The sequence below is a fragment of the Solanum dulcamara genome, chromosome 2 (genome assembly GCF_947179165.1).
Source record: "Solanum dulcamara chromosome 2, daSolDulc1.2, whole genome shotgun sequence".
NCBI lineage: Eukaryota > Viridiplantae > Streptophyta > Magnoliopsida > Solanales > Solanaceae > Solanum > Solanum dulcamara.
The window spans coordinates 78,694,517-78,713,714 of record NC_077238.1 but is presented as its reverse complement, the minus strand read 5'-3'; the positions used below and the strand labels follow the sequence as shown (position 1 = coordinate 78,713,714).

The 19,198-nt window shown below is 33.0% G+C and overlaps 3 protein-coding genes across 3 annotated transcripts; 2 read left to right on the top strand and 1 right to left on the bottom strand.

The window, feature by feature from the left end:
- Window positions 1–338: 338 nt before the first annotated feature.
- LOC129880888 (uncharacterized) lies at window positions 339–4,540 on the bottom strand. Its single transcript, XM_055955126.1, has 3 exons — window positions 3,261–4,540; window positions 986–1,301; window positions 339–780 (listed from the first exon to the last, which is right to left on the bottom strand). Exons 1-2 carry the CDS (start codon window positions 4,397–4,399, stop codon window positions 1,037–1,039), a joined length of 1,404 nt encoding a protein of 467 aa, XP_055811101.1. The 5' UTR covers window positions 4,400–4,540; the 3' UTR covers window positions 339–780; window positions 986–1,036.
- Window positions 4,541–9,334: 4,794 nt separating this feature from the next.
- Window positions 9,335–13,680, top strand: LOC129880887 (eukaryotic translation initiation factor 3 subunit F). The gene is made up of 6 exons (XM_055955125.1): window positions 9,335–9,661; window positions 11,464–11,543; window positions 12,000–12,229; window positions 12,564–12,685; window positions 12,770–12,883; window positions 13,191–13,680. Exons 1-6 carry the CDS (start codon window positions 9,440–9,442, stop codon window positions 13,278–13,280), a joined length of 858 nt encoding a protein of 285 aa, XP_055811100.1. The 5' UTR covers window positions 9,335–9,439; the 3' UTR covers window positions 13,281–13,680.
- Window positions 13,681–16,398: 2,718 nt separating this feature from the next.
- LOC129877818 (uncharacterized acetyltransferase At3g50280) lies at window positions 16,399–18,028 on the top strand. The gene has a single exon (XM_055953359.1). It carries the CDS (start codon window positions 16,524–16,526, stop codon window positions 17,913–17,915), a length of 1,392 nt encoding a protein of 463 aa, XP_055809334.1. The 5' UTR covers window positions 16,399–16,523; the 3' UTR covers window positions 17,916–18,028.
- Window positions 18,029–19,198: the final 1,170 nt, after the last annotated feature.

The following is a 19,198-nucleotide window of genomic DNA, read 5'->3' as shown; positions in this document are numbered from 1 at the left end:
TATTAGGTAAAATTCTTTTTAGAATTTATATTTTTTGTAAATAGCTTTAAAGAACACTTTAGTCATTTTAACCGATATAATGAGGAGGAGGAGGAGTAATGAGATAAATGTACTCCTTTCTCCAATATTATTTGTCTAAATTACTAAAAATATTGTCCTAAATTACTTATCAATTTACGAAATCAAAAAGAATTCATTATATTTTTTTCATTTGTACCTTAAATTAATTCATTTAAAAAATATAAAAATTGTAAAGTTCCTCCATTGTTAATCTTGATATTGATGGATAAGACACATAAATAAAATGTATTAAAAATAATTAAGAGGACAAATTAGTATATGTTTCTTATTTATGATTATTTAAAGGGCGTGTAAAGGAAAAAATGGACACCTAATATACAATGGAGGGTGGCCTAAGCCTCAAAAGACAAGACATTCCCAATTGATTATTTTTTTTTTACCAAACTCACTCAAAAATACAAAAATATACTAGTAACAAGTCTGTCAAAAGATGAAAATACACTACTCTACAAATATTTGAAAACACACTATACTTATTATAGACCACAAAATTGATACAGAACTATGATCTTTCCCTCTTGACTTGAACTTTTGCTTTCTACTGCTTCCCTGAATTGTGTTTTGTAGATTTACATCTATCGGCCAAGTTGAGCTTAAATGAAACAGTAAGAATTCATATAGCCGACCCCAACTTGTTTGGTATTGAGGTGTAATTGTTGGTGGTGGTGAACAGCTCCCAGGCAAATCACTCTATTCAATCTAGACAAAAAATCAAGAACAAATAATATAGTCATTTCCCTATAGAAAAACGTGTTAGTAATAGACCGATCATTCACGTTAGCATTTAATCAAATGTATGATTTACAGGACCAAAATTTATCTATGTCGACGTCTTGAGAAACTTCTTCTCCACTCTGTATTTAATATTTACCAGAATTACCATAGAAGCATATGGGAATCTCACCATTTTCTCCTTGAATGATGCATTTCTTGAACTATCTTTTTTCTTTTATGACTAGACTTCTTCACCCTTTTTGTTATGGATAGAAGAAGTACTACTTGGAAGGAAACAAGTTTCCTCGCCGCCCGTGCTCCACAAGAAATTGGCATATGTAGATGTATAATAAGAGTTCCTAGGCTCAGCTGCCAATGCCTGTTGGTATCTTTCTTCTGCTCCCCATAAGTCCTTCCTAACCGTCCACAAGAAGTTCGCGTACTGACATAAGACCTCTGCATCTGGTGGTTCCACTTGGACAGCCCGCTTGAAGCATTCCTCCGCCCTGTTACAACAAATGACCTCATCATTTGAAATCATAGCAAACAAAGTACTCTTCTATCCCAAACTAGTTGGGGTTGACTATATAAACTCTATGTATAGAATTATCCATTTGTTTTTTTATTGTGTTTTAATATATTTCACTTTTTGTTGTTCTTGTTCCTTTCTTGTAGGATTTGCACTGCTTCCCTTGTTAGTGGCTATGTTTTCTTATTCTTTGTATTTGGATTTGCTACACTTGAACCGAGTGTCTTTCGGAAATAGGCTCTCTACCTCCACGAGGTAGTGGTAAGGTCTGCATATAATGTTGTTGTTGTACTCGTGTTTATTTCATTTTGTTGTCTGAAACTACAAACAAAAAGAGGGACATGTCTTCCCTCTTCTAGTCTCAAAAAGCACAGCTCAGGTAATATCTAACAATGGTGAAACGAAGATTTTCACTAAAGGGATTCATAATATAAGAGTGTAGATACAAGAAAAAGCAAAGATTCCTTGAGCCGAGGGTTTATCGGAAACAGTCTCTCTACCTACCTTGGGTAGGGGTAAAATTTGTGTACACTCTACCCTCCCTATACCCCACTTGTGAGATTACATTGGGTAGTTATTATCGTACAATAAGAACCGAGGGGATTCAACATAAAAAAACAATTTTAACCTTTTCTATACAATATAATATTTCAGCGAAGGGGGTCCAGTCGTCCAGATGAAGACCCTTGAGCCCCCTAGCACCGCCCTGATGTCTAACAGTACAAGTTCTGAGCTATGAATCTGAGTTACTAATTATTTCAACACTATTTCGTGTTGTTCCCAAGATCAACAAAGAATTTCCAAAAGTTGCTCAATTGATCTTTTCAAAATATTCCTTCAAAATCTTGGCATCAGCAAAGTATAATCTAAAGAATGGGCTTCAAATAATTTTGTTGTTGTTGTTGTTGTGGTCACATAGAATAGCCAAACAATTACACTCTCTTACAGGGCTAGTATGCTGAGCAACTTAGAATTTTGTTGTGCCAGTGCACAAAGTAAGCACACAACGACTATGTATACCTTTGGTCGGTCTATCACTGCTCATGTTGCGCTAACTCCTTTTTTTATTGTGTTAAAGAAAATGGAATGGAATATTAGTTCCTCTGTGACCTAGTATTGTAGTTCCACTTTTTTCTCTAAATTTTCAAGAGTTGCTGTTTGATCTTTGCAATCTCTCAAGTTTCAAGAAGAGTATGCCAAAACTAGGTTCCTCTGTAACCTAGTTTTGGCATACTCTTCTTGAAACTTGAGAGATTGCAAAGATCAAACAGCAACTCTTGAAAATTTAGAGAAAAAAGTGGAACTACAATACTAGGTCACAGAGGAACTAATATTCCATTCCATTTTCTTTAACACAATAAAAAAAGGAGTTAGCGCAACATGAGCAGTGATAGACCGACCAAAGGTATACATAGTCGTTGTGTGCTTACTTTGTGCACTGGCACAACAAAATTCTAAGTTGCTCAGCATACTAGCCCTGTAAGAGAGTGTAATTGTTTGGCTATTCTATGTGACCACAACAACAACAACAACAACAACATACCCAGTATAATCTCACATGGTGGACGTGAAAGTAGAGTATACGCAAACCTTACCCTACCTTAGAGGTACTTGAGGTAGGGAGGTTGTTTCCGATAGATCCTCAGGTCAAGGAAAAACAGTCCAAAGCAGTCTAATAGAAAAAGTAATGGAAGTCAAAGCATAACAAGGTATTCTAAACAATAACTATAGCAAAATAATACGATAATCAAAGTACTAAAAACAGCAACTAGTAACAGAAATCAAAGGAAAAGAGCAATAATAAGACTATAATATGAACGGATATCGAGACAACACACTATACCTGCTAACCTACTATCATAATCCGTATCATCCACAACCTCCTATCTAAGCTCATATATGAATTATGTAAGACAAGGGAAGTTGAAGAAATTACCTATTATAATCTCGAGCGATAACTTTCAGAAACTGTGCATAATTGCATAGCAAAAGTGTGTTATAAGGCTCATGAGACAGAGCCATCTGATAAACAAGATCAGTCTTGAAATAGTCAACATTGTTATCTGGCTCAATCTCAACTGACAATGGTGATACAAACTTTAACATGACTTCATGATCAAAACCAATACCACTTAGACCCCTCATATTCAAAACTTCATCTTCTATTGAATCCCACAATTCTATCTCTTCATCACTCCTCAATACTTTATCAGCCAAATTTGACACTTCTTCAGGAACAATATGAGGATAATTAACTTGTAGATGTTGTTCATCACAAGCCATTTGCACTAATGGTTTCGCGACAGCAACATTGTTTGATGCAGATTGAACACTAAAATTAGCCAAGAGGATCATTACATACATCATTAATATTGGTGTTCGCGAAAATACTTGTCGAAAAAGCCATACATATGATGCATACATGTCTCCTTTCACTTTACCAATACTCATCTCTAAATCTTCATTACACATTGATTCCCTCATATGCAATGCATAAGTTTGCAACTCCACAATAATGAATACCAAAGAGGAAAAAGCCTTTGAGGTACAAGAATTAGTTACCTTTAAGTCATTAAATCTACCAGACTCCCACTGATGTTTCTTTTTTATCATTCGAAGTGATAAAGGAAGTCCAAAACTTTTGGCTTTTTGTTCAATATTTGCCCATAAAATTGCCTCCCTTTCTGGCCAATATGGAGGTTCTGGCTTAATACCAAGCATTCTTGGCTCAAGAGACTCAAATTTTGATGGAAAAAATGAATCTTTACTCCTAAAAATTGCACAAAACCCTTCATTTTCCCCCCTTTCAATCCCTTTTCCATCAAATTGTTCTTCACCAAAATTTGCACATGAACTATAACTACATCTTTGTATGCTACTATGATCTTTAGAGACATTTTTCTCAAAGTATTGTGACCCAAGTGACTTTCTTGATTTTACAGGGCTAAAAAGAACAACTTTACAAATAAAGTTTGGATTTTTATCACCCCATCTTGTTGATTTTGGAGGTGAATAGAGAAAAGAAGGGGTTGAAGGAGCAGCAGCTTGAAGGAGCACAAAATTTTGGAGCTTCATAATTAGTAAAGTACTTATTTTTTGGTCAGTAATTAGAGTAAATAGGCAAAATGTAAGGAGAGGAAGTATAAGAAAATAGGCAGAAGAAGTGGTCAAAGGACAAAAACAATTTTGAAGAAAAAAACAAACAGAAAACCCGTGGGGAAAGGGGACTTCTTTTTTTTTTTTTTTGACAGATCTCTAAAAAGGAAGAAAAATAGTGGAGCTGTTATTTGAATCTCAAGATTATGAAACACAACTCATTTCGACTAATACTAACGTGATATATAAATTTTAAAAATATTTAAATGATTATTTTACAAGTATGAATATTAATTGATATAGCGAAAACCAATTGAGCTCTCAAAATATATAAATTCAAAGTTAAAGTATTACTCAATATATATTTTTTCTCTCGAAATAAAGCTTAGTTAAATTACTCAATTTTTTAAAATAAATATTTTTTAACTTCTCGAAAACTTGACGAAATATATTAATATTAATTTAATTCGTGAAGTACGAATGAAAAAAAAAAACGATAAGAATGACAGCAACGTGTACCGATCCAAATCACATACACGTAAGAGGAAATCATATCCCAATAGAGAAACATTAAAGTTTGCACCGGTAAAGTATATTGATTTTTTTATTTCATATTAATTGAATTTTTAGAATTTTTTTATTATTTATAATAGTTAAATTGTTTAAAGCTTAAGAAATAATTTAATTTTTTTTTATGCTTGCTTTTTGCATTAATGAAATTTTGTAATTTTCTAAAAGTTAAACTACATTACTTATAAAGTTATACACCAATAAGAGATTATTTGTATTTATAATTTTACATTTAATCATCTTTATGAGACTAATTAAACAAAAGGGTAATAAAGAAAAATATAATTCAAATTTTGTTCTTAAAAACTTTTCTTATATATGAATTACGTTAAAAATTCAGTTAATATAGAACGGAGGAACTACTACTCAAAAGCAACTATTTTTATGGTTTAAATGCACACTACTAACTAGGGAAAATTAGGTAAAAGGGATGTTTGAGAGTTGAATAAAAAATAAGGGATTTGTATTTTTTTTTTCTTTTTTTTTGGTTATAAATATTTAATTAGGGATTAATTATTAAGAATTGGGGTTGATTTGAAATATTTATAAATTTAGGGTAAAAAATTAAAATATCAAAACTTATAATAAAAACCCTAAATCTATTCATTTTCTTCATTGATCTGTTCTGTTTCCTCCTCTTCTTCTCTTCTCTTCTCTTTTCTTTTTTCTAATTCGTTCTCCTTCATTCGAATTTCTTTGTTCTCCTCTCATCTCTTCTCTTTTCTTTCCCCTAATTTTCATTCATTTACTCCACTTTTTTAAATTTATGTTCTCTATTTCCCTCTTCTCTTCTCTTTTCTTTACTCCATTTTTTAAAACTTCTGTTCTTCATTTCCCTCCTCTCTTCTCTTCTACGCTCTTGTTTCTTTTTCTTTCATCATCTTCTTCCTTAATTTCTTTACTTTTTTTCTTCTCCGTTTTTCACTTTCTTTTTAAACTTTTTGTGTTTTCATCTTCTTCGGCGGATGTTGTCATTCTCATTTTTTTCTTCACTCCGATTTGACTGTGAAAATTATATAAAAAAATTGATGAAAAGAGAAAGAACAGAAGAGAGGATATGTTGTAAATGTTTATATAAACATGAGTTGTTCAAGCAACCAAGAAGATATTTAAACAACCAAAAGTTGTTTAGTTCAAACAACCAGAATATATTTAAACAACCTTAAATTGTTTAGTTCAAACAACAGAAGTTGTTTAAACAACCAAAAATTATTTAAACAACCAAAAGTTGTTTAGTTCAAACATTCAGAAGATATTTAAACAACCCTAAGTTGTTTAGTTCAAACAACCAGAAGTTGTTTAAACAACCATAAGTTGTTTAGTTCAAACAACCAGAAGATATTTAAACAACCCTAAGTTGTTTAGGTGTTTTTTACAACCCTCTTATATGTTGGACCTATTTGTAAATAACAAAACTTTAGGGTGTATAAAAATATTTTTTTAAAAATTAGCATAACCATTAATACCTAATTATATTAGAGTCCCTTTTACCCAATTTTTAAAACTTGTGTCCTATCTACTCAAATAGATAACTCAAAAGTCTCTTTTAATTAAAATCCCCCCCACTAACTAACAACTAGGGAAAATAAGGTAAAAGGGACCTTTGAGAGTTAAATGAAGGATAGGGGATTTGTATTTTATTTTTATTTTTTTTATTATAAATTTTTAATTAGATGTTAATTATGAAGAGATGGGGTTGAATTAGAATATTTAAAAGTTTAGGGTAAAAATTAAAAGATCAAAAACTTTTAATAAAACCCTATTTTTCATTCATTTACTCCATTTTTTTAAACTTATGTTCTCTATTTTCCTCTTCTCTTCTCTCTTTTGTTCTTCATTTCCCTCCCCTCTTCTCTTCTCTTTTCTTCATTTTAACGCTCTAGTTTCTTTTTCTTTCATCTTCTTCTTCCTTAACTTCTTTACTTTTTTTCTTCTCCGTTTTTTCCTTTCTTTTTAAACTTTTTGTGTTTTCATCTTCTTCTTCTTCGGATGTTGTCATTCTCATTTTTTTCTTCACTCCGATTTGACTGTGAAAATTATATAAAAAAATTGATGAAAAGAGAAGAGAGTATATGTTGTAAATGTTTATATAAATATGAGTTGTTCAAGCAACCAAGAAGATATTTAAACAACCAAAAGTTGTTTAGTTCAAACAACCAGAAGATATTTAAACAACCCTAAATTGTTTAGTTCAAACAACAGAAGTTGTTTAAACAACCAAAAATTATTTAAACAACCAAAAGTTGTTTAGTTCAAACAATCAGAAAATATTTAAACAACCCTAAGTTATTTAGTTCAAACAACCAGAAGTTGTTTAAACAACCATAAGTTGTTTAGTTCAAACAACCAGAAGATATTTAAACAACCTTAAGTTGTTTAGGTGTTTTTTACAACCCTCTTATATGTTGGACCTATTTGTAAATAAAAAAACTTTGGGGTGTATAAAAATATTTTTTTTAAAATTAGCATAACTCATTAATACCTAATTATACTAGAGTCCCTTTTACCCAATTTTTAAAATTTGTGTCCTATATCCTCAAATAGATAACTCAAAAGTCTTTTTTAATTAAAATCCCCCAACTAGCTATAACAAATAACACCAACAACATATTTTCTACGTTCGCTTATATTTGCCTATTATATTAAAAATAAATATTTATTATTATATATTTAATTAAAAAATTATTATTTTATACTTATTTTATTTGTATTATTAAATACTATTTATTTTCTAATAATTAGATAGCATATGATTAATAAGAATGACATAATATATTTTTTTATTATTTTATTATTTTTTAAAAACGTTTCAAGTCAAGTAAAAATAGACCGGAGGGGTTAAAAAAAAAGTCAAAACATTTATCAAAGAGAAAGTATTCATATCTACCACGATTTTTACGAATTTTTAAAAAATAAAATAAGATACCCCAAAAATTCAAAAACAATTGACTCGAATCACTAACTTTCCATAATAGCCAAATTTCGAGATATTCAGAAATTCATGGAGTCAATTATAAATGCATACATCTCCTTATTTATTGTTAGACATCAGAATATATATGATATGTACATAACTATCAAATAACTTTTTCTTTTTTGGTTGAACCAAAGGAGTCATCAATGTACTTAGTTAGAAATAAAACTAGGTATTCTCTTCATAATTTTTTTGGAATAAAAAAAATTTCTGCAGCAAATACGTTTATATACTGTGTTAATTTCTTTAAAATTTTAGGATGAGTTTTTCTTATGTTTGGTTGAGATAAAATTGTGGAATAACTAATTCTGATTAATTTCAAGTCAATTTTATCTCATGATGACTTAGTTGGTTTGGAAGGTGGTTATCCACACGGATGACTCGGGATCGATCCCCCCTCAATACCTTCTGAGTAGAGCCTATTGCATAGGACTTGTCTGGTGCGGTTTACATCCCATTGTGGTTGGCAGGCTATTATACAATGATATTTTTAACTAGTGCGCACAAAGCGCTCACCATAAAGTGTTCACCCGAAGGGCAAAGGGTGTGGCAGAGGTTGTCATGGCTGCGGGTTATTCTGAGATTCAAAAAAAAAAATCGCAAAATAACTTATCACGAGATTTTAATGATATTTTTATCCCACATAAAGGGTTAAATAATAATCTCAAAATAATTAATCTCAGAATAATTTTGAAATAACTTATTTCGCGACCAAGCAAGCCATGAAGGTTAGGAATTGTCAAATTCAACCATACAATTGTCAACTTTATCTAGAGAATCACCAAAGGATATGGTGCAATTGATGATGATGCTTCTTGATCTTCGATTCTACTATGGAAAAATTCTTGGTAAAGAGCATTTGCCTCCGAAGGGGCTCTATGCGGTGCGAATCTGAATAGTCGGGCTCTAATGTGGATATCTAACACCGAATGAGAAATCCAAAAAAAATAAAAAATGACCTAAATACACAACTTATTTTACCATATTCTCTAAAATTTCCTACTACTTGAAAAATTACAAAAAAACACTAATCTCTCTTATTCTCGAATACACCACTTTATGCGATGTATCCGTCAGATACACCACTTTACGTGATGTATCGTGACGTCACATACATCATTTTACGCGATATATCGATTGAATACATCACTTTTGAGAGGTACGTGATGTATCAAAATGTTGAGTAATATATCCAAAAACAAGAAGCGATATATCAGAACGTTTTGGAATGTATCGAAATTCTACTAAATTTAAAAAAAAATTGTAATTTTTTTTTAAAAAGAATATAATATAATTAACTTTTAACACTATGAGATTTATGTAATCATGAAAAAAAAAAGACCCGGCCCAAATAAAGCTTCACCCGTTTTTTCCAATCCGCAAAACCCTAGCAATTTCACTCATCTCAGTACTCTCCATCTTACAGTTCTTCGTGTATTTCTCGCTCACAGTACGAAGAACAGTGGATAACAACAATGGCGTCCATCGATCAAACAGTGTTGCAATTTTCGCCATCATCAGCGAGCTTATCGGCAAAAGTTCACCCTTTGGTCATTTTCAACATCTGCGATTGCTTTGTGAGGCGGCCTGACCAAGCTGAGCGTATCATAGGCACTCTTCTAGGATCTGTATTGCCTGATGGTACTGTTGACATTCGGAATTCTTATGCCGTTCCACACAGCGAGTCTCAAGATCAGGTTTGCCTCTCATTACTGCAGATTCTCTTAATTTTTGTCCTTTTTAGATTGAATTTGCTGGAATAAATCGGAAAAGAGCTGTATTTCGATTGTAACTCTCTCTCTCTCTCTGTTTGGATGATTTTTGTGTAATTTTTGGTAACGACATGGACCAAATAAGCAATTTTCAGTGATTTTTTCGAAATTAGAGAACGCTATATGTTGCTTATATTACTTTATTGTAAAAATATCGTTGATTAGGGTGCACATTGTGTTTGTGCATAGTAAAGTGTCTAAACCATGCATATGCTGTGTGAAAATACTAAGAGAAAAGAATATATATATTAGAAATGTAGTTGCATTTTGCCAACCCTGTGTGATATTTAGATCTTGTTAACTTAGTGCGTGTGACTTTGAATTTTATTTTTTGCTTCAGAGGTTCATAGTTCAGGTGTGTTGAGCCAATCAGTATGACAAGAAACTTAAGGTGTATTCATTTAAATGGAGAAGGGTTGATAGCACGGCCATTTTACACCGTGTTTTTCTGAGGTGCAGTAAAAGAAGAAAACTTAAGGTGCATTAGTTAGAAACTAGATAATTTCATGTTTGTTGCCATTGCAAAGGAAGGACATATTTGGTACTCTTGGAGGGGGTCAGATCTTCAAGAGAAGATGAAGGATGCTTTGCAGCAACGTGTATTCTGTTATCTGAATCCCTATTGCTTGTTTTTGGCTTGAGCTAACTTGTAAAATATCACCACTGTTAACAATTTCGTACAATATAAAAGTTATATCTTGGCCTTGATCTGTCTTAATCACATCTAAGAAGTGGTCAGATAGTGAATCCATTGATCCAGTGCCTTTCACTGGAGTGACAAATAAACTCATGGAGTGGTTATCCAAAAAAACTAAATTTAAACCTAATTCTAATATTTTATCAGTTGCAGTTTTCTTTCTTTGCTTTTACAGTTGTTACTTTAATTGATTGCAACTAAGGTCCTTCCTCATTACATTTCTAAAAGAAGAAATTTCACATAGATAGTTTAGAGATGAAAATACAAAGAAAGAGACAATGAAAAATAGTTGAAGTTAATGCAAGCAGTATAAAACTAATACACCAAGATTTGTTTGGACAAAACTGTTAGCAAGGTTTTGGAATAGGTCTGAAACTTGGTCACATGAATTAAGGAATTCACTTCTAAAAATTAAGAGTGGCTTGACTAAAATACCCTTAATTATGATTTTATTTGCTTAGTTGACATAAATATCATGGTGATTAGGAACGTGTCAAGGGAAAAATTGAGAAAAAGAATTAAATACCTTCTTGGTTTTGTGAACATCAATTATTACGGATCCACTTTAGAGCTAAAACATCAATTATTTTGGACGGGAGGGAGTAACAAATAGTATTTAGCATTTAATTGTAGAAGTGGAAAGTGGAAAGTGGAGGTAAATTGGCATGAAAGAGGGAGAGAGGGAAATGCCTGCATTTAACCTTATATTTTTTATGGAGAGTGGTTGTTTTATATTGCAAGATGGTGTCAAGAATGAATGACATGCCAATGAAAGAATCTGCAAGAACTACACAGGAACACACATTTATGTAGAATTTTTTTAGATGTTCTATATACACCTAGAGCTAATACATCTTACAAAAATGTCTTCAATACATTCTGTTTTGCCAAATTGTTGTTTCTTTTCTCGTGATGGTATTCTTAACTCCATGATTCTAAAAAGATACCTCCATTTGTGATATAGAGCTTGTTGTAATGTGCTTTTATTTTATTACTTTTTCTGAACTTTTGGGCATGCCTTCTTTTAAAGGTTGCACTGGATATTGATTACCATCATAACATGTTATCGTCTCATCAGAAGGTGAATCCGAAGGAAGTGATTGTTGGATGGTAATTCTCGATATATTTATGCTCATTTATTTTATGCTTTTATGTTTATGCCCAACTTGCTTGGAATTAAGGCACAATTGTTGTTGTTGTTTGTTTGTTTCATCTTTTATGTTCATGCTACTTGAATATTTGGTGATAATCTGGAGTGAAGGAAATAGTATTTGGTTAGACAAGTGAGACTGAGTGGAGTGGTACTAGCCACTATATTTTGCATGTACAAAACATGAATTAATGACTGCATTTGTCAAGATACAATACTTTCTGCCTTCTTTTATATATTATAAAACATTAGGCAACTTTTCCAGGTTCTGTTTTCTTTGACTATCCCACTACATCCACCCTAAGTTTTGGTTGGTGGACTTATGCACCTCCTATTCTGTGTGGTAGTCAACATATCAAATACTTGGAATACTTGATCTGATGAATTTGTGGATATCTCATGCTTAAACTTTCCAGGTTTTCTACTGGTTTTGGAGTCTCTGGTGGCAGTGCTTTGATCCAAGAGTTTTATTCTAGAGAAACTTCAAATCCTATACATTTGACTGTTGATGCTGGATTTCAAAATGGGGAAGCTTCAATAAAAGGCTTTGTCTCTGTGCATTTGTCTCTCGGAGATCAGCCACTTGCTGCTCAATTCCAGGAAATTCCATTGGACCTACGTATGGTTGAAGCTGAAAGGGTTGGATGTATGTCTCTACTTCCCTTCCTTTCCAAATAGAGTAGGCCCCATGTGCATTGGTCAGATTGGATGGAAGGAAGGGTTGGGTGATATGAAATTGAGAACTGTTGGTGGGATTTTCTTATGACAATGAGGGTTGATCAGGGTATTTTTTGTTCAAACAAATAGTTATTCATCTAAAGTATATTGTGCAAAAAGTATATTGTGCAAAAATTAGCCATATTGTTAATGTGTTTAAGTCGAGAAGTAGTGTGTATATATAGATTAATTGAAGCAATAGCTTTTATTTCCTGTTCTCAATGGAAATCCTTACTGGGACTTACTTGTGCCCCTTAATGCAGTTGATATGCTCAAGACAACAACTGTGAACAAACTTCCCAATGATCTTGAAGGAATGGAAGCATCAATGGAACGATTACTTGCTCTTATTGATGATGTCCACAAATATGTTGATGATGTCGTGGTAACAGTGACTTTTCCATACTTGAATTTAGCAAGTTTCTATGGTTTTTCATCTCCAAGTCTTCATATTGGGTTTCATTTGTAGGAAGGACGTCTACCCCAGGATAACAAAACAGGAAGATTCATAGCTGATACCGTGGCTACAATTCCTAAACTCTCACCCCAAGCCTTTGATAAGCTTGTGAATGATGGTCTTCAGGTAGTGTTTTTGCCCCTTACTATGTTTCTGCCGTTGCTTCCCTGCCCCTTTTCCCGACCAAGAAAGTAGGTAGGTGACTCTTTACTACTGGTTAAGTCACTGTGGTTCAAATGTTTGCTTAGAATCCTGTTTGGTTGTGATTTCCTATAGGGTGGCCCCTTCCATTGTCTCTTTCTCGTGAGTTTTTCTGTTGATTTCCATAATGCATATGATATTTTATCTTACCCATGGCATGGTTATCATGATATTTATGTAGCCTTGATATTCAATCTGGGTTATCTTACCCTGCATTTATCTTTATTTGTAGGACCAATTGGTTTTGCTGTATTTGGCAAGCCTCACGAGAACTCAACTCAGCTTTGCAGAAAAGTTGAATACCGCTGCTCAGATCCTGTGATTGATGATGATTTCATTCTCTTGTAATGCAAGGCAGATTTTTGACCGGGTGACTGAAGGGTCTGACTTTCAACCAATCAATCCTCTTGATAGATAAGGCCTCATGGGTTTCAAGAACTATATGATTGGCTAAGTAGTTTTACATATTCTCCTTTTGGACGTGGTGGGGTAAGGGTTGGACTAGATGGACAATATGTAATGCGAGAGAGACTCAGTGTACTCGATAGTTTAGAGGTGATAGGCGTAAGGATACAACAAGTTTCCATCTTTTTGTACTTGTCTTTCATGGCATTAAGCTTAATAGTTGCTAATTGAAAATGCCCAGTACTTTTGACAGCTCCTGTTCGAAATTTCTTTTCCAAACAGGAAATAGTAAACTTAATACATAAAACTTTCTTGAATTTGGTTCAGTTTCCAACTTGCACGCCTAAATTATGCTATGGTTCTATTAATCTTTGAACTTCAGTTTTCTGTCTATTATCACCTTATTATGTCAGATGAAGAGTAGCTTTTAGTACCTTCTTGGTGTGTGGGAGCCAAGAAAGAAGCAAAATTGTTGAAGGGGTTTTGCTCATATTGATTGTAATCGCTAGATCATGGTATTTTGCCATTGTTATCTTCCTTTAATCCTGTTTTGATTACTTTCTCTGTGCTGAGGGTCCATCGAAAACGAATATGTTAGCGATCATCAAACTTGTGACATAGATAAGATTGGAGTTCATGCAATTGAAACTTTCTCTGTACTGAGGGTCCATCGGAAACATCCATTGTATCTAAAAGTTAAGAATATGCGTACACCTCCACTTGTGAAATGACTATTGATTTCAATGAATAAAGCATTTGTTTCTACAGAAATTCTTTTTTATTTTCGAAGGATGAAAGGGGGTCCCTTATACATGATTATTTATTAAGGAAATTAACAAGGTGAAATGCGGACAGCTCAGTTGATTCAGTGTACATTAAAGACTACATTTTTCACATTCTAATTGTAATAAGTATGTTGCTCCACAGTAGCTTCCAGGGCAATCAAAATGCATCCCAACGTCCAAGATTCAATTCCCACTGACTGTATTATTTTTTATGTACTTATTTGCGCGTTTTACATTTTTATCTTCGGAATCCTCATGAGTGAAAATCTTGAATCCGCTTCAAACCATTAAATAATACATATTTCTCCCCCTGTCCCATATTAGTTGTTCATCTTACTAAAAATAGTTATCCCATATTAGCAAGGGAGCCACCTAATGATCAGGGGTTTATTCAAACCCCCTTCGATGGAAAATAATACTCTCTCTGTTTCAAAAGGAATGACCCACTTTTCTTTTTAGTTTGTTTCAAAAAGAATGACTCATTTCCTGTTTTGGTAACAATTTAGTTTCAGCTTTCCACGTGGGATATTTAAAGAAACAAGATTAAAGTACATTTTGGTACATTGACATAACTTTAATTTAGAACCAAAACAATGAAAAATCTTCTTTATTTTTTTAAATTTCATATCAAGTCAAACTAGGTCATTCTTTTTGTAACGGAGGAAATAGTATTTATATATGTTTAAAATAATTTTTATGTATATATAGTAGATGTCAAACTCCATTCGGCAATTTCATGTATTTACTTCTTCAAATTTTGAACCCCCTTAATAAAGTTTCTGCCCTCGCCACTACATATTATTAGTTGTCCACCTTATTAAATCAAGAAAGTATTAATTATTTTTTTATATTACCTTTGCAATTACTTCTTTTTAAAAGTGTTCACATTTGTTTGTAAAATTTCCAAAAAGCTTTTTAAGGGGTGAATTAGTAAAATTATCTTTTTATGTATGATTTTTTTAATGCATGTAAAAAGGAAAATGATCAATTAATATGAAATGAAGGGAATAGTAAGTATAATATTACTTGTAGATGCAGCTGTAGTAATGTTTTATGGTTTACATAACCAAATATTCCTAGTTGGTTTAATTTAAATAGAATACGCCGACCAAACAAGAATGACAGTTTTGAGGATCATTCTGGGCATTAATAAACTTAAACTCTCAACTGGGATCACGTAGAACACAAGCTAAGTTCAATTATTATAACTATTTTAATTTAGTAGTGGAATTAATTAATTAATAATAAGTAGTTCAATTATTATAACTATGTGTCGAGGAGGGGCTTCGAAGCTCCAGTGAGGAGGTGAGAGAGGCTGGTGATAGGGTATACGTGGAGGGGTAAGGGTAGACCGAAAAAGTATTGAGGAGAGGTGATTAGACAGGACATGACGCAATTTCATATTACCGAAGACATGACTTTAGATAGGAAGTAGTGGAGGATGTATTATTAGGGTAGACGGTTAGTAGGGGTAGAGTGTTGTCTAGCCCTACGTAGGTCTACTGCCTGTCGTAGGAGTAGTTGTTCCTCGTAGTTCTTGCCATATGTTGTATTTTGATTATCACATTATTTTGAGATTGTTATTGTTTTTCTCTTCTAGACTTTACACTACGCTTTCTTCCATTGTTAGCCAAGAGTCTTTCCGAAACAGTCTCTCTACATCTACGAGGTAATAATAAGATCTGCATACACTTTATCTTCCCCAAATATCACTTTGTGGGATTTCACTCAATATGTTGTTGTAATAATTAGCCGAAGTTTATATTTGTCCAAATATAAACACATATACACCTCCGTCCATCTTAAATAAAATAATTTTTCATCAAATCTAATATGGACACGTAAAAATAAGGAAGAAATACTTATTATCGTTTATCGTTAGTTGGGCTCGTGCCAACCAGTCATAGCTTTGAAGTAGCAGTTGCCAAATCGAAAAGACAGCAACAGCCATCTCTACAAATGCATGAATCAAATTCCATATATTCACTAAATTAAAGATAGATAGACTGAGAACTCATTTGTTATTACTCTTATATGAAATGGAAAAAAAAAATTGTTTAGTATATTAAGCTTTCGTTGTGTGAAGTCTGAAAAAGAGATAGACAACTATACGTCTTTTCTTGTATTTTTACAAAAGGTTATTTCTATAACTTGAATTATGATCTACTGATTACATGATAATAATTTTATCAGTTACGACGAAACTCACCTTTTACTGTTACTCCTACAGTATATTATTTAAGTGCAGTCCCCCAAATTAAAATATAAAAAATGAAAATGAACACTTGGGTCAACAAATGCATGAATCAATTTCCCTATATATAGCCCTCCTCTTTCTACTCTTCACTTCATCCTCAGCTGCAAATTAACTAACAATGACTTCTGCATCTGTAGCTTTGGTCTCCAAATGCACCATTTTCCCATCCGAAAAATCGTTTCTTTCTGATCTAAAACTCTCCGTTTCCGATCTTCCTATGCTCTCTGTTCACTACATTCAAAAAGGCTGCTTATTTACTCGTCCACCTTTTCCAATCGCCAGACTCATTTCCCTTCTAAAGCTCAGTCTTTCTCATACCCTCACTCACTTCCCTCCTCTCGCGGGGCGATTCGTGACTGACTCAGATGGCTACGTCTACATTTCTTGCAATGATGATGGTGTTGATTTTGTGCATGCTTCAGCTACTCACATTTTCATTCGCGATGTCATAGGCTCTATTGATGTTCCTCACCATGTTAAGGAGTTTTTCCCTTTAGACCACACGGTTAGCTATAGAGGGCACTTTAGCCCTCTACTCGCTGTTCAAGTGACGGAATTAGCTGACGGCGTATTCATTGGATGCGCCGTCAATCATTCCGTCACGGACGGGACGTCGTTTTGGAATTTCTTCAATACATTTGCTGAGTTGAGTAGAGGTGTGAAAAGGATTACAAGGCAGCCCGATTTTACCCGTGATTCAGTTTTGATTTCAAATTCTGTGCTGAAAATCCCGACCGATGGACCGAAAGTTACGTTCTCCAGTGATGCCCCTTTGAAGGAGAGGATTTTTAGTTTCAGCAGGGAATCAATTCAAAGACTCAAAGCGAAGACGAACAATCAGAAATTGAATTTCGACGGAGAAATTAACATTGTTGAATTGATGGCAAAACAGAGAAACGATCCCCTGAAAATCAAAACAGAAACGGAGGCGATAATTCCAATGGCTGAGATTTCATCATTTCAATCGCTTTGCGCATTGCTCTGGCGTGCTGTGACACGTGCTAGGAAATTTCCAGCTTCGAAAATGACGACATTCAGAATGGCTGTAAATTGCCGTCACCGTCTCCAGCCGATTCTAAATCCGTTATACTTCGGCAATGCAATTCAGAGCATTCCCACTTATGTATCAGCAGGGGACGTATTATCTCACGATCTACACTGGTGCGCGGAGCAATTGAATAAAAACGTGAAAGCACACGATGATGTTATGGTGAGGAAGTTCGTAGAGGATTGGGAAAAGGATCCACGGTGTTTTCCCCTGGGAAATTTCGACGGAGCTATGCTAACAATGGGGAGTTCGCCGAGATTTCCAATGTATGAGAATGATTTCGGGTGGGGCAGACCCGTTGCTGTTAGAAGCGGGAGGGCGAATAAATTTGACGGAAAGATATCAGCGTTTCCTGGGAGAGAAGGAGGAGGAAGCGTGGATTTGGAGGTGATTTTGTCACCGAAAACAATGGACGCCCTGGAGTCCGACGCTGAGTTCATGCAGTATGTTACTGGCTATTGAATATTGTTGTAATTAAAGCGTGTCAAATTAAATATAAATAAATAAAAATGAATGTAGTGAGTAAAATAATATTTCTCGATTGCTCTTATATTGTCCAAGTACGCTTAACTACAGAATCAAACGATTAATTAATACATAAAAGTACTAGGTGTACCTATTTCATGATTAATATAATATCATTAATTAAACATTAAGTCGTCTTTTAGTGGATAATCTAGAACACAATCAATGATCAAAGTCTTTTAAAATATTTTTAAAATGAAAAATTGAATTAATTAATTATTTAATTAAAGAGTGTTAGGCAATAGTTTAAATACCAGTCTTTTGATTAAAAAATAGCTGAACTTTACGTTAATCATTCCTTGAATTTGGCAATTTGATAGCTGGCTTCAACCATAACGCCCCCCGCCCCCGCCCCCGCCCCCCAACCACCACTAAATATTGATATGACAAAAAAATAAATAAGCAGTGTCAAACAGTTTTTAGCAATAATATTCTGCCAATCGGCTGAAGCTATGAGATTATCACAGTGGTGTATCTGGTCCAGTCACAAATAGCCTCAATCTTCGCAGGATCTACCATAAAGCTATCCTTAAATTATTTGAAATGAACAAATAAATTATTTATTTATAATTTGATTCAAAAATGGTCTTGTCGTTAATATTTTAGTCCAGAAATACCCTTATTATTATTTAATGGGTCAAAAATATCCTTTTTCAAATAAATATATTATTTATTTTCTTTTTTAACACATATTTTTAATTTTTCCCAATAATATTTCTTTTCTTAGCAAATGTTTATTCTACAACAAAAAATTAAAAAAATAAAAATATTTCTTATTTTATTATAATTTTTTTTATCTTTATTTGAAAAAAAATTAATGATGAATTTATTATGATCTTATATATATATGACATATATTATCCGTTAAAACTAAGAGTACATGAAATTATTCTTTTTTAATTGATAAAATGAGATTACGAAGAATAAAATAATTTCCTACATTTTTATTACTTAAAGTGGTTTAAATAGAAAGAAAACAAGAATGAAGTTCCTTAAAAGTAATATTTTTATAAGGAACAAGATTATTTTATTTTTTTAAAAAAAGTTATTCGGAAAAGGTCATTTTTGACCCATTTTGTAATAATAGGGGCATTTTTAACTCATTAAATAACAATAAGGACATTTTTGGATCAAATTATTGGCAACAAGGACATTTTTGAACCAAAATATAAACAGAGAACATTTTTGTTCATTTCAAACAGTTTAAGGACATTTTTGAT